This window comes from Miniopterus natalensis, chromosome 7 (assembly GCF_054644295.1).
Source record: "Miniopterus natalensis isolate mMinNat1 chromosome 7, mMinNat1.hap1, whole genome shotgun sequence".
NCBI classification, from domain to species: Eukaryota; Metazoa; Chordata; class Mammalia; order Chiroptera; family Miniopteridae; genus Miniopterus; species Miniopterus natalensis.
Genome location: NC_142087.1, coordinates 77,891,092 through 77,907,229, shown reverse-complemented (window position 1 = coordinate 77,907,229; position 16,138 = coordinate 77,891,092). Strand labels below are relative to the sequence as shown.

Here is a 16,138-nt window from a genome sequence, read left to right as displayed (position 1 = left end):
TCAAATTATAAAATTGCCAAGAACTCAGGGTCATGCTTGAGAAAATCTATTTCCTGTGTATTAGATTAGCAGGGCCTTTTAGAAGCTCTCAGAGCACACTTTGGCAGGCGAAGAAGCAGGCGATCTCAGAGGCGCAGGGACACCCTCTTTACCCAGGATTACTTGTTGGGCCATGAGTCCCACTTCTGGGAATTTATTCACCAATGTGCATGCCCACTGGGGGGGGATGACGAATGGTCGGTGGTACCGTTTGCAACAGGAGGTGCGGGGGGGGATTACACAAATGTTCCACAAAAGATTTGCAGCTTGAATTCAAATTCAGGCTCTGCCACATACCAGCTGCGAGACCTGGACAAAAAACTCAGTTTTAAGATCTGTAAAATGGGCATAAAAATACTTCATGCACATATTTAATAATAAAAAAGAAAGGAAGGAAAGAAGGAAGAATGAATAAGTAAACAAATAACTATATGACATCAGGTATAACCATACACTGGAACCCCATCTTATTGAAAAGCATAGAAGTTGCTAAATAAGAAAACCACGGGGCAGAGAGTACATGATTATATATTATGCACATGTGCACACATACACACAGGCACTCACACACAAAACTTCTGGTACGCAGACTATTCTGGAAGAAACGATTCACAGTGGTTGCTTCTGGGAAACAAAGCTAGGTGGCTCCTGTTGGCAAAGATGAAAGAACATCTTACCATTCAATGCATACACTTTGAGCCGTCAAATTTTGTATCAAGTGTACATACTACCTATTTATTCCCAAAATCATCGCATAAAATTTAACTTTAAGGAGGTCAATCCAAACCTCCAGCATTAATTGCTGTATTCCCTGAGAGTGAATTTGCAGATTACATACCAACAGTAATTACGTAACAACGAGAAATTTTAGAACATTCTACCACTCAAGAATAGACTCTTCAACCAAACCAGCTGAGACCTAAGTGCAGTTTTCTACTTGTCTGCTTACATTGGAATACCCCATTCTATTATTCTGACCCGCAGTAAAATTATTTGTTGATCCAATCAGCAAATACTGAGCATTTACTATGGGCTGGAAGCCAGGAGACAGCAGTGAGCACCATAGCCAAGGTCTTCGGTCTCCCAGAACTTACATCCTCGTGGGAGAAAACATAACCAAAAACAAAAAAAATTAAGAAGGAAAATATCTTGCACAAAAATAAGAAAATGAATCTTAAAAAGTCCTATGCACACCCTAATATTAGAGCAGCGTCCCAGAGGGATGTAAGGGGCAGGTCACTTTGAGGCAGGAGGTAGAAAGCTCAAACCTGGGTACCAAGAGGGAACCGCCGGCCAGGAGAAAATCAGAGAGGAGACAAATTCAAAGGACTAGACCTCTCCAGCAGCAAACTCTCCAGAGAAATGTTCCTTTCAAACCTCACTCACACAATGCTTTGCACCCAAATTAATAGCTGTTGAAGACCAGACGAGTTTCATAACATCTAGCTTTGGGGCCAATGCCGGTGAAGGACAGCCTAGGCTCAAAAGTGGCTCTTTTGCAAATGAGCCCAAATATGTGGATATTGCCAGAAAGCAAGCTGGAAACTGCAGAAATTGTTCAAAGGAAGGGTCCCTTTTGCTAGAGGATTCGCAGAGGTGTGATTTCATAAAGGTTTTCTAAATAGATTTCTCTTATTAAGTTAATGTGTGGCGTTCAGATAATAAAATGCATTTTAAGAATCTAATTGCTTTCCTAAACAGTGAAACTTATGTTAAGTAAAAGCTTTGAATTCAAAGCAGTGTTTTAATTTAATTTAAGTTAGTCCATTCATAAGACAGGCTAATTTCTCTTTCTATTAATCACTAAAGTATGGTATGTATGAATGAAGGGAAGTAAAAGTTTAGGCAAATCTGAGAAGTGGGTGGGTTTTGGGGGCGAGAAGTGACATAACCATCTATCGTGGTATCAGATGGAGGCTCCTTAAGAGGATGGTAGTGAATATAAGGGGTATTTTTTCTTAAGACTCATATGTCTGAAAAAGATTAATATCCAGAATATATATATTTTTTAAACTCCCAAAACTCAACAGTTAAAAAACAAACAATATAATAGAAAATGGGCACAAGACATGAATAGGCATTTTACCAAAATGTAAATGGAGATGGCAAGTCAGCATGTGAAGAGATGTTCAACATCGCTACCCACTGGGGAAATGCAAATTAAAACCATTATGAGGTACCAATACACACATCAGAATGTCTAAAATAAAAAACAGTGACCACACCAAAACCTGGTGACATCGAACTCTGGCAAGGGTGCAGAGAAGGGGGTCACTCACACACTGCTGGGCGAATGTGAAAACAGCTTCCATTATGGAAAGCAGCTTGACAGCTTCTTTAAAAACTAAACAAGCAACTACCAGTATAATCCACCAACTGTTCTCCTGGGCATTAACCTAGAGGTGTTACCACCAAAGGGGAGGCTCTTGTCTTTTCCTGGAGAGAAATCGGGGAAGGGGACAATAGTTAGAACAGAAAAGGTTTATTAAGCTTTAGGGGGAAGAGATCGAAGTGGATATGGCTCCCAGGCCTTCGCCAGGGCTGCATTTATATGGTGCTGGTGAGTCCTGTTTCCTGGTTCACCTTCCAGGCCCCTCTTTGTCAAGCTGGCACCAGCTGGCACAAGCGTAGTGGGCTTATGTGCTCCAATATATTATGCATGTCTCATTAGCATTTTAACTCTCCACCCAGGAGTGTGTTTTTTACTACTATAATGAGCGAAGGTCACCAAAAGGACAGTCATAAGAGCTGCTGCACAAGCACAATTTTAGCGGCTTCCCCTAACCTGATGGCATCTTTTCTGAGGTCGAAGGCATTCCTGGCCCTGTGACTCACTGGGAGGGGGAAACAGTATGTGCTATTTTGGCTCTGTGCTCGCATCCAAGCCCCTATCACTTCCTTGCAGGTGGCCTCCTACAGAGGTACGAACGCTTATGTTCACTCAGAAACCCGTACACAATGCTTATATCAGCTTTACTCATAACAGCCCCACACCGGAAACCACCCCAAATGTCCTTCAACAGATGAATGGCCTAACAAATTATGGTATATCCATGCCGTGGAATACCGTTTAGCAATGAAAAAGGAATGGACCCTTGGTACCATGACAGTTTTAAAGGGAGAGAAAAAAACAACAAGCCCCAAAGCCTGCAGACTATATGGTTCCATTTATACAATATTCTTGAAATGATAAAATTGTAGAAATGAAAAACAGATTCATGGTTGCCAGGGATTCAGGGCTGTGGGAGGGGAAGCAGGAGGGGCAACCCTAACAGGGCGAGAGGGAGGAGCCTGTAGTGACCAAATGTTGTGTATCTGACTGTAGCAATGTCAGCATCATGGTTGTGTTGTGATACTGTGCTATACGTTTGAAAGCTGTTAGCATTGCATGAAACTAGGGAAAGGACATGGGATGTCTCTGTATTCTTTCTTAAAACCTACCATTATCTAAAAATATATAATAATTTTTAAAAATGAGCCAGAGGTTCTTAACCTTTTGGAAGATACAGCGGGTGGGTGGTGAGAGGGGTCCAGGGGGGTCCAGATCTCTTTAAGAATCTGACAGAAACTATGAATCATCGCCTGAGAAAGACTCCCTGGGTCCTCTCCCTACAGCCTGTTTAAGGGCTCCACTCAAGAGCATATAATACACACAGCTCACATGCACATTCTCTGGGATCCAGGGCACGAACAGAGGCTTAGAACTGTAGGAAAATACGGACAGTCCCCCGCCTGCTCTGCTAAGTTCTGCTTCCAGATACTCACCCAAACTTAGCGATCTGTATTCTAGAAAGAAGCTATTTTAACTTCGACATTCGCATGGATCTGTGGCATTTCTAAACGCACAATTGCAGTTTGAAATTCTCTGAAACAGGGGCTTGGCAGGAGGGATGCAGCAGAATCTCCTCCTGGCTTAGAATCTCCAAAGGTTTATTTCCACCAACTGGAATCAAATGCCGAGAGTAAAACCGAATGTGCCCCTCCTCATTCCACAGACACTGAACGGGGGAGATCTGCAGATACCTTTCGCCTGACTATTTGACCCGTTACTGAGACTAGTTCACCCTAAACTATAGCGCATCTACGAATCTCCAGTTAACAACACAAGTCCAAAATCAGACTGTTGATTCCTTGAGGATGTTGACTGTGCCTGTCTTATTTAAGGCGGTTCATCCTGAGCTTAACACTAGTAGGCACTCAATAAATATTTGATGAATGATAAAATGAAAGCAAATATATCCCACATAAAAACTAAATTCCTCAAATACCAAAGATAATGATTTCCCGACACAAATCACCAAACTGCTAAAAAAATAAATATTTCTAGTCTTCTAATGAATACAATTAAAAACCCACAGTGGCAGATGTGGGAAAAGCATCGCATCAGTAATTTGGTTTATGTCTAAACACAAAGTCCCTAAATTGGCCATTCTTTGGATAAATCAGTTTTGGGTGCGATGATTAAAGGCTCACTTCATGCATAATTAATCCTGTCACCAGCAGGGACCACTGCGTGGCGATGATTGAAACACCAGCCGAAGGCACTGCTGACACGGACACGGGGACTCAGATTCATATTGGGCCAAAATGCCGCGTAGTCTTGACTCAGGCCCATGTCCTCAGTCTCTCGGACCGTAAATCTCGTGACTGGCAAAGTTATCCTCCAAATCCCTTCCTCTTAGGATAGAAAAGCCACGCTCCATGTATCTCACTGAACAGCTGTGTGGTCTGTGTGCGCGAGCATGGACATATACTTATGGACTGAGAGTATCTGCTACGATTATTCTACTCCTATGATTTTCAGGTCATGAGTATAACTTTGTCACGGTATCATAAAAAATGCAGATTCCTGGACATCTCTACATCTAATAACCCTGAATGAAATATGAACACCTCTCTGCACACTGGGTCAGGGTTAATAGGGAAACAAAGGGTAAGAAAATATGTCTCCTAAAATCTGGCCACTTACTAACCAATTTTTCAAATCCATTCTCTGCCACAGGGAAAGTCCCCCAAGTGAACAGAAATGCCTCCCAGTCTGAGGCGCTTGCTCAAAAAAGCTGATGGAGATGGTTTTGCCCTGGCCTTGACGCCTTTGCCACTTACCTCGGGATGGTGAGCAATCCTGCAATGGCACAGTCCTTCTACATCTGGCATCGGTGCCAGGCAGTGTTTGTGCTTATGTGTTAACTACTTCACATATACGAAGATTGCTTTCCTAACGAAACGGCAAGCTCTTTGAGGGTGAGAGCTACTGCAGTAGGAGCCGTGAGAGTAATCACCAGCTGAGGGTCCCCGTCCCTAACAGCGTGGGTTAGGAGTGACAGCAGCAGTAAACATGAACTGCGTTTCCACTGTATCAGGTTTCCTCTAAGCCCTTTCCCGAGGATCATCTATCAGGTGGGTATTATGAGTCTCCCTATTTTTATGTAGACTGAGGCTTACAAATGTTTAATAACTCATCAAAAGTCGCATAGCCCGTTGCTGAGTGGGGATTTTAACACAGTCCCATCAGAGGATACGCTATCCATAGTGACATCTTCTTGCATTCACGCAAGACATCTTCATCACGTGCCCACTCCGAGCCGGGCACTGTCCCAGGCATGGGTTTCAGCGATAATATAAATAAAAGATAGAGAATTCCCAGCCTTCAGGGAGCCTCACGTGCTATTTGGGGGAGACAGACAACCAACAAGTAAACTATACAGGCCAGTGTGTGAGGAGGGTGCTGAGTGTAGAGGGAACAAAGGAAAGGGGGACAAAGGGAGGGGGAGAGAAGAAATAAAACAGGGTGTCTGGAAGGCTTCAATGAGAAGGTGGCATTTGAGGAGAGGCTGAAGGAAGTGAGGGAGGGAGCCAGGAAGAGATATGTCAGGGAACAGCATTCCAAGCAGAGGGAACAGCGAAAGAAAAGGGTTGGAGCCAGCCTAGGAACTTGAGCTTTTACTCTGAACGGCAAGAGAAGACACTGGAGCAGCCAGGGAGACAGACTGGGAGGTCACTGGGAGGAGATGATGGGGTGTGGCCCCGGGTGGTAACTGAATGGTGCAAGAGAGAGTTGGACTCTGGGTCTATTTCAAAGACTGAGCGCACAAAATCTCCTGGCAGATGGTCTGGGAGTGAGAGCTAAGCGAAGAAGAGGAAAATGACCCGAGGTTTCGTGATGGCTTGCTTGTTTGATTTGTCCCGGGGCAACTAAAATGCTGGGACCTCTAGCGGCTGAGACGCAGGCTCCAGGAGAAGCTGGTTTGGATGAAGCAGTGGAGGGTTAGGGTGCTTTAAGTGGGAGGCAGCTGCGGGTCGCCCAGGTGGAGGTGTGGGCTAGACAGGAGAGGAGCCCCTGGTAGAAAGAGCACAGAGAGGTCACCTAAAGGGGAACAATCGAGGGCACGGGCCACGTGTAGGTAAAAAGACTGTCTGAGCTTCAACTCGGAGGTTTGGATTATGGACAAGCCATAGCAATTACTGACTGGGACAGTCTCTCTGCTGCCAAAAAGGAAACCAAGTGACGACAGTTAAAATTTACCACCTAAGCCACACACTCCGTCAGGTTAATGATGCGCAATTTGTCTGGTTCACCGCGCGTCCAAGGATACTGTGTTAGGGCCTTCTGGGGACTAGCCACATAACTGCAGGCAGCTGCTCCCCTTCCCACTCCACAGCCCCCCACGCAGTAGCATGGACACGCCTGGACAAACACCGTCCCGGGCACTGCCCGCGGCCTCCATGAAGCGACGGAGTGTAAGCTAGAGAACAAAGATGTGAAGATACTGGGATTTTTGAGTTAGGAGAGTTGCCTTTCATTACGCTTTTCTATGTTTACAGGAAAAAAGTCAATGCATACTTGATTCCTTAATCACCTAAACTGGTTAGGATCTCCGCTAAGGATGAGCACTTCTCCACCATCTTCTCGAATGGGGATGGTCTTAGAATGTTTCCTGTCCCATTAAAAAAAAAAAAAAATCACTTAAATGTATGTAATTTGTAAAAGCTTCATCCAATGAGACATTCTCCAGCTGCATAAACATTTATGCCTTTGGAAATATGAAAATAAAGACCTCAGTAATCCCTCTATCCTTCCACTGATTCTAACTCATCCTCGATTATACTAAAGAAGTAAGACCGTCGGCCTCAAAGCTGCATGCTTTCACTGCACACTCACAGGTATTATCTGATTTAATGCTGCCCACATAACTGGCGTTCACCGTATAGATTGGAAAACTGACGCCAAGGAAGGTCAAGGGTCACAGAGCTGATGAGTCATAGAAGCAGAATTTGCTCTCTTTTTCCAAACCCAGGGAGCGTTTCTTGGCACAACAGCTGCTTACCATGAAATGTTGTTTTCTTGTTTAATTATAAACCCTCCCAAGCATGGTTCTAGTCCACAGACACTTGTCTGGGTTCCATTAATAAAACCACGATGTCATATGCGTTCCTAAAGAGGTTTATGAATTGCAAAGTCATGCATTCACTCTGTAATTCAAGGCCTAGTTCAAAGGGCACTGACTGGTGCCCACTCCGTACAGATGCTACGCCCTTCCTCTCTCTGAGACTCACACCCGTGGTATGTGGTTCCAGGCTACTGCAGCCTAGATGACCACCGTTAGCAGGTCTCACTTGGAACAGAGGTTGCTTGTACCGTTTCCCCGAAGCATTTCTCACCATTACTTGCAGTCTCCATTCAAAACTCTAGTTAGCACTGTTTTCGGACAACTATGCAATCAGCCTCCTTGGTTTATATAAATAATTTATATCGCAAGAACACTTTTTAAAAATTCACTAGTGATAAAACCAATGTTAACAAAGAAGACCAGATTTCTTTCATTATATTTTTGACCGTTTCACTCCATTCAACAGATAGTCTAAAACCACTGTGAGTGTTAACAAAATGAATACACCCTGAGAAAGTATACTGCTTGCTGGCATCCGAAATACTGCAAGATATAAAATGAATGCAAACTATATTTCCTTTCCCTCTGCTCCAAATATCTGTCCATAAACATTGGCACACACAGAGGACTATATTGTGTCAGTTGTAGTAATATAGAAAAATAATCTCAATTACCATAAGCTAGAAAGTTGTGGCAACTAGTCTTTCAAATAAATCACCATGTGTCACAATTTGGCATAAACTCCGATCCTTATGAATAATTCACATGGTGCACATTAATAATGCATGTCCTCTCCCTACTGGAATGCTCCCTAGCGCAGAAGGGCTGTCTCTGAACAATTTCCTCAATTGACATGATGGAGTTCATCTAAAATTAGAACGGTGTTTCTAATGCCGCCTTTACTACTGTAACACCCTGGCTTGCCCATAAGGTTATCGAGAATATGAAGTTCCCATTATCTCCTGCCTTTCCCTGAGAGTCCCTCAGCTAGGTACCCCAACAATAGTTGCTCCTGCTGATGAGCTTATCTGCATAGCAAAAAACGGAAATCAAAGAAACTTAGGCAGGGCCCTAGGGATTGGTTAGTTCTGCGACATTTCTCCCTAATTATCTATTCACAATAACAGGGGATGCAACTGCTAAAGGGGGGGGGGGGGGTAAATAGGAGGGAGAGAGGGAGGGAGGAACCAACACAGACCAGGCAAGAGTTGTTAATAATTACAGATGTTTCCCATGACCAGGTTTTCCTTCCTAGCTGTTTACCACGGTAAAAATTTCCTTTCCATTTTCAGTAAAATTACCTGGCACATAAAGAAAGTCCAAAGACCAAACACGAGGAAGGTGCCCCGACGACATCTACTCGTAAAGACACCACTGTCCGGCCCGCGGGGGCCACTCCACGTCACCGCTGCGTTTATCACGATAAAGTTAACTTTCCTCCCCCACCTCTGGCCAAATGCGCACAATAAACAAAGGCAGCAACGACGCCGCCACGCAAGGTGACGAGAAACGCAGCTTTGAAATTTAAATAAAAAATCATTCCGGCATCCTGCCGCTCCCTCTAGGATTCCTTTAGGGTCACTCGAGCCCAGAATGACTGACGCCCATCGGTGAAAAGGGGGGAAGAGAGAGTGTTGAGAGGAGCCATCCCTGTGCCACCATCTGCGCCCTAAGGGTACCCTCAGGTTCATTCATTCTCTCCTTCAGCACAAATGCGGGGAGCACTCGGCAGAAGCCGCCACCCCGGCTAAGGCGGGGGCATGCAGCCTCGGCCAGAGGCACCCAGGCGCCTGTGCCAACCCCTGGGCCGAGGCGGGTCACTGCCCTCCAGGGCCCGGAGTCCAGGGAGACCTTCCAGGCGGCAGGAGCCCCCCCGGGGCCGGGGGGCGCTGCCCTGGTCCCGCCCGGGCGCCCGCCGCCTTCCCGGCCGCCGACCCGGCCCCTGGAAAAGTTAAGTTGGCGGCGAGTGGGGCGAGGGCAGCGGGGCGCCCGGCTCCCGCTCCCACGGCTACCGACGGGCTCCAGCGGCTGCAGAAGCCGAACCGCCGCCACCACCCGAGCCAGGGCGTCCGAGGGCTGGAGACGGGCCCGACGCGCGGAGACCGGCCGGCCGGCGGCCGCGCGCCCTGGACGCGGCGGGAGCGGGAGCGGCGCGCAGAGCCCCGCGCGGGACCGACCCTCCCTGCGGAGAGGCTGGCGACGCGGAGACGACCGAGCCGGCGGAGAGAGCGGCGATACTCACCCCGAGGCGCCGGCTCCGGATCCTCACGTACCCTTGCTTCACTATGTCATTAAAATTGGAAGCCATCCCGGACAGCCGGCGACCCGCGCGCCCGGGCGCACGCACCCCGAGCGGCTCCGGGGAGGGCGGGGGCAGGGCCGGGGCGACGCGGGCGGGGAGGGACCTGGGGAGGCGGCGCGGCGGCGGCGGCGGCTCCGCGCGGCTGGAGGAGGCGCACCTCGCCTCGTCCGTCCCCCGCCCCCGGCCCTGAGAGGGGGCGCAGGCTGCGGCCACTCGGGGGCGCGGCGCGAGGAGCGGCTGGGCGCCGGCGTCAGCTGACTCGCCCGCCCGCCCGCCGGGAGGAGGGGCGGCGGCCGCTCGGCATCCTGCGCGGCCGCCTCCGGGCCCGGAGCGGGACGGGGGGAGGAAGGAGTCGGCGCAGGAAGGGGGGCCGCGCGCCCCGCGCCCACAGCCCCGCGCGCCCCCGCGGCCCCGCCCCCGCCGCGCTCCCGCCGACTCCCAGCGACCCCGCCCGCCCCGCGCCGCGCCGACGGCGGGGCGACGCCCCCTCTTCCCGCCGCCCGCGGCTGATTCCGGAGGAGAGGAAATCTCACTTTTCCCCAGCCGCCGCCTCCCGCCTCTCCCCGCAGCCGAGCCTCCCCTGGGAAGCGCTGGCTCGCACCTCTGCTGTGGTGTCTGGGGAGGTGGTGCTGCCAGGGCTCGCCTTGACCTTGGCGCGGGAGGGCAGGGAGATTGCCAGGGCTTAAGCTACTGGCTCCCTGGGTTTCCTTGGCATCCCGGACCCAGCCCTGGGTGATTTCATTTTGCCACATTTCTATTGTCTTTCCCACCCGAAGGTGAGTTTCCCTGGGGCTGAGACTTGGTTTCATGGTACCCCCAAAGGCTGGCCCGGAGCAGGTGCTCAGTAAACCCTTAGGGCCAGGCCCGTTCTAAGCCCTGTACCTTCTGAGGTCGGTCCCCCCTTGGGTAATTACGTAGCAGGTCCACATTTAGCCTCCAGAGCCTGGCATGGAGCTCCCCGCTGTAACCACTATGGGTTACGGCCTAGAAAATAAAATTGAAGGAGGGCCAGGCTGGGCACTCACAGGGCTGGACTTCCCCACTGGCCTTTCTTCCTGAAGCAGCTTGAGCTGACCTTAACCGCTAACACTTGCGGGGCGCCAGGGTGCCAGCCCTGTCAAAGGAATGAGATGGATACTGGCGTCCACATTTTACGGAAACCGAAGTTCAGAAGAGGGAGAGACTTGCCCCAGGTCCCACAGGGTTCGGCGGGTAAGCACCGTCCTATAGCCCTTCTGAAGAGCAGGTGTCATGGGGGAGGGAGGCTACTAGTTGGTCTCCAGGAGGATCTTGCTAATAATCATTTGCACAATCCACAAAGGCCAACAGCATCAGAGACCTGACAATCCTTGTTCACCGGAGGTGAGCAAACCGAGGCTGGGGGACCGCTGGTCAGAGCTATTGAGAAGAAAATCCATTTGTTCAGTGGGCTTTTTGACCTTCTGACGTTTGAAGACCCTTCAACTCTAAGACTGTATGACTCTTTTCTCACTGGGACACTAGCATTTCCTCACCTTGGTTTGATGGGTGTCAGTTAAAGGAGAGAAAAGCCCAAGAATGTGTCCTGGGAGAACTGAGGCTAAATTGGGACAAGCAAAAAGCAAGGTTTTGGGCAGGGAAAGCTCTTTCTGCCATAGAGTAAACTGACAGCTGTCATCGGGTTGTCACTCGAAGGAAATGATGCTTTAAGTTTAAACCAAAAGGGGAGGAAATTATAAAAATCATTGAGAGAATTCGTTTTGAAGGCTTAGAACTTTAAAAACACAATACTGTCCATGGTTGCCGTGAAATAACCTGCTCAAGGAAGGCATTGGTCCAGTACATCGTTTGTAGACTGAACCCACAGCATCGTGGAAACAGTGAGGGAATTTAAGCAGGAGGAGCTTGCAGGGCCTGGCTCGGGATCACGAGCACTTACTGACAAAAGCTGAGACTGAGAAATCTGGCCCTTGGAAGTTAATGTTAAGTATAACCAACACCCATAAATAATTAAGCTAGAAGTGAGAAGATGGGAATCAAATTAGAAAATATCAAACTAGATGTGGAGAGACAGAGATCTTTCAAACCGCAAAGTTGAATTCTGTAGCTGCTTTTATTTTCTTGTTTTGGGCGAAGTTAAACTGATACTCATGCAGGATACACAGACTGTGCCACACTGTTCACGGGATTGACGGCCACCGACTCTTTCCCCTAACGTGCGGGACACAGCGGGGCGGGAGGGGAAGGGAGAGATCACAGAGAAGCCCCATGTACGTGGTGGGCACAGGGCTGCAGGGCTCCCCAGCCACACACCGCCGGCCGGACAGACAGTCCCGCACGGTTCCGGTGCCCTGGAGATGAGTGAGACACACAAACATCACTGTTTCAACCCCTTCTTCTCGCTCAGTTCTCAACACTTAGAGCTGCTTATTTTAGTCTCCATTCCTGTTTGCTTCCCCACCACCCAGACCCCTCTTTCTATTGCGGTCAGCATTTTCACTCCGGTGTCCCCCTCCCAGGACACTGCCTTCCCCCAGATGGACCGTTTAGCCCAGACGCGGCACAGGAGGTGAGCTGTCTGACTGAGAGTTAATTGCGTTACTTGCGCTGAATACAGGGGCAAAGACTCACCCTGGGTATGGCTGAGGTGCGGCCTAGATGGCTCCCAGGAGCCGCAGAGTGGAGGCCACAGAAGAGCAGAGAAACGAGATAAAGAGAAGCAAACCAGATCCCAATGACACGGAACCCCCTTATCCTGCACCCCGTAAACCCATTACATTATTTAAGCACATGCGAGGCTAGTATAATAACTGGACCCCAAAATGCAGTCACTTCCATTGGATGTGAGTTTCTTGATCTCTCATGAAACCACCCAGGTGGGCAGACTGTCCTGGGAAGGTCGGAAGCTCAGTCTCCACGGGGTCTGGTCACTGCCACTTCCCAGGAAGGAGGAAGAGGGAGGGAGGGAAAGCAGGGTCCAGATGAGAACAGCACCCAGATGTCAAACCCCTCTTCCTCTGGAGTTCCACCGACTAATATTTTGTCGCATGGCCACACCTATCTCCACTGGAGAACGGGGAACGCAGTGTCCATTCCGGCATGGCTGTAATTCTGAACAAACAAAACAGAATTAGTGTTGGACAGGTCCATCAGCACTTTCTTCCTCACCAGAGCCCTTCTTAGACACTTTAATTGCACAAGTTAAAAAAGCTCCTTTTTTGCTTAAACCAGCTCAGACTGAGGTATTCTGTCAATGGCAGCCAAAGGAGTCCTGTCAAAGGCACCATAGTTCTGTGACCTGAAGCCTCGGGCATCTCAACTAAACTCTATACAGATGCACCTATAAGGCCCAGATTACTTGAGAAAATTCTAAAATTTTCTGTAGCATTTTCCTGTAAAACTACAGGTGACAGAGAAGAAAGTGACCTCAGTCAACGCGTCTAGTCTCTCATTTGGGATTTCCTGCTCTTCTAACTCAGTGATTCTGGTGGAGCGGGTGGGGATGGGGCACTCACCTGCCCACCACAGGGCTGGCCATCTGATCAAGTCTGGCCAATCAACACATGCCACCCTTGGACAAAAGGATTGCTCGGGGATGGACATGTGATCCAGAAGACCCAATCAGAATCTTCCCTGGGGCGAGTGGATGAAAACATTGAGATCGCAGATGCCCATGGCCACCTTGTTTCCAAAATGAAAGCCTAGCTGAGAACCAAGCCGAGGAAGGAGAAAGTGGGCCTGGAGATGGAGCCTAGCTGAGAACAAAGCCGAGGAAAGAGAAAGTGGGCCTGGAGATGGAGCTAGAAATACAACCATTCTCTTGCACTTCTCAGTGACACGATCTACTTGTTATTATTTTTTTGTCTTGTTTGTTTGAGAGCCCTTTAATTTGGGTTATAGAGTGCACTCCCCAGGGCTGGGGCTAGGGTGAGACAAGTGAGGAGCGTAAGGGGGCACCCGCTCTCGGGGCTGTGCGAGTGCCAAGCCTCCATCCGCATGACCCTGACCGTGGCTACTTCTTTACATTGTGCGCCCTACATGCCTCACCCTAGTCCTGACCTTGATACAGCCCGTCTTAGTCAGCTCCAGCTACTATGACCAAATGCCACCGAGGTTTCTTCCGTACAGTTCCGGAAGCTGAGAAGTCCGAGATCAAGATGCCAGCAGATCCCTCTTCCTGGCTTGCAGCCAGCTACCTTCTCTCTGAGTGCCCACAGGGGGGGGGGGGGGGGGTTGGCCTCTGGTCTCTCTTCCTCTTATTATAAGAACACTAATCCCATCACGAAGACCCCACCCTCATGACCTGCTCTAACCTAATCACCTTCCAAAGGCCCCACCTCAACTATTATTGCATCCTGGTCAGGGCTTCAACACATAAATGTTGAAGGAAAACAAACATTCAGTCCACGAGAGGCTGCCCTTATTAAAAACGTGCTAACTGAAATGAAATCAGTGTGAGTTCAGATGGCATACATATAGTCATACTCTTATTTGGCATCTTGTTGGTATGAAACAAAACTATGTCATGCATTGAAATAGAACTTTGTAATCACAACACGGCAGAGCCAGAAATTAACTCAAAGATCGCCTCCTCTGATGTACTCCAAGCAGAAATGCACTCTGGCTGAGATCTGAAAGACTTCTGCCTGCCCCTCTCCTTGTGCATTGCATTCAGCTGATTGTCATTACTACTACTACTGTTATTATTGTTATTATTATTTAGCTCTTCAGAAAGCTATGTGCAGAAATCCAGAAGCTCCTCCACTTTCCAGGAGCAGGTGATGGGCTCCCAGGCTTCGCCAGAGGAGGTTGTATTTTCACCAAGTTGCACAAAGCACCCAGGCTGAGGCTGCAATGGCACCTGTCCAACATCTTTACCAAAAATAACTTGAGCTTTGGCCCCGTGGCCCGCTGCTCTCAGCGGGAGAGCCCCAGAAATGTACGCAGCCTCTCCTGGGACGAGGTGAGCCGGCGCGGATGAGAATGGTGGGGCCATCACCAGGGACAGGCAGCCTCGCCCAGCTGAAGGAGGCGACTCCAGGGGGCCCCAAGTCAGGTGGGAGAGGGCCTGGGAACGGGCCTGCTTTGGCTACTCATTGCTCCCTGGCTTCCTTCCTGCATCCAGCAAATAGTGATTAAGCACCTGCTCTGGGCGGAGACTGTCCGCATGACCTGTCCCCACGGAGCTTGTATCCCAGCAGGAGCCAGGAAAAATGAACAAACACATGAACGATTTAAATAGCTCGGATGGTGGAAATGCGCGATGAGCTGGGCGGGAAGTAGCCAGCAGCCCGAGGCAGGGGGGACGGCCCTGAGGAGGTGGCACCCGGGCTCCGGCGGGAAAGGGGAGAAGCTACGTGAGCCCTCGGGCCAGTGCAGTCCGCTGGAGGCAAGAGCGCCGGCGAAAGCCGGGGTGCGAGTCCAAGGTGCCTTAAGCCCAGAGGAAGGAGCGGTGTGGACAATAGTCCTAGAGGTGGAATGGGACAGTGGAACCCGCGTCCGAGCAGGACGCAGCACGGGGACCACATTCTGTTCAGAAGCAGAAAATCAGACAGAGACACCTGATTTACATTTTCCAAGTATTATTCCGTCTAATGAATTAAAACACAGATTTGAAGGAACTGGACTGGAAATGATAAGACCATATAAAAATCTACTTCTAAAGACCTTTACTCAAAAATCATTAAGAAAAGAGAAAAGAAGCTTCTGATGAGGATGCAGATTTATATCCATTGATATAGCTGTTTTGAAGCACAAGTGATGAAATCTATTAAAAAATTCAAAACAGTGATAATTGCTCATCCTTTGTTCTCAACAAATCCCGCTCTGGAAATGTGTCCAAGGGCACAAACATTTAGTTACAAGAATATTCACTGCAGTGCTGTTTAGGATATATATGTTTATCTTAATATAACACTTATACCTAAATATATGTATCTTAATATAATATGTATGTATCTAAACATATTTTTTGCATGGAAGTGTGCACATACATGTAACCAAATATCCAAAGGAGCCGGGCTCGGTGGGATGCCACCATTCCCCGTTCAGCTTTGCTTACTGAGACGCTCTTCCTCTAAGCCTGAGTGAAATCTCCATAAGGTCCCGGCCCTTTTGGCAGCCAGTAGGTAATAAAGAGTCCATTTCCATTTAATAGCCATATAACATGGGCTATCACCCATTTACAATCTATCCCGCCCCAGGTTGGGCGTGGGGTACAGCGGGGGTTGGGGAGGCTTCTTTGCCATTTTCTGCTCTGCCCCTCTTCCGAGTAACAGCTACAGGCTCTGGACCCTAAGGCTGGAGGTCAGAGGAAAAGGAGAGGCTGGAGCCCAGGAAAGCTTTGTGTGCTCCAAGTTTTGCCCAGAAGTGGATGCCGTCTGGGCCTCAGGTGTTTAGATGTTCGCTCTTTCTCTCAAGGAGCTTC

The 16,138-nt window shown here is 49.0% G+C and overlaps 1 protein-coding gene across 1 annotated transcript in view; it reads right to left on the bottom strand.

The window, feature by feature from the left end:
• DOK5 (docking protein 5) overlaps positions 1-9,773 on the bottom strand; it is a 125,443-nt gene extending 115,670 nt beyond the window's left edge. Inside the window, exon 1 of the mRNA XM_087818640.1 lies at positions 9,673-9,773. Within this exon, the coding sequence (XP_087674766.1) occupies positions 9,673-9,738 (66 nt within the window). The 5' untranslated portion in view covers positions 9,739-9,773. The remainder of the gene's footprint in view (positions 1-9,672) is intronic.
• Between the last annotated feature and the right edge of the window lie 6,365 nt (positions 9,774-16,138).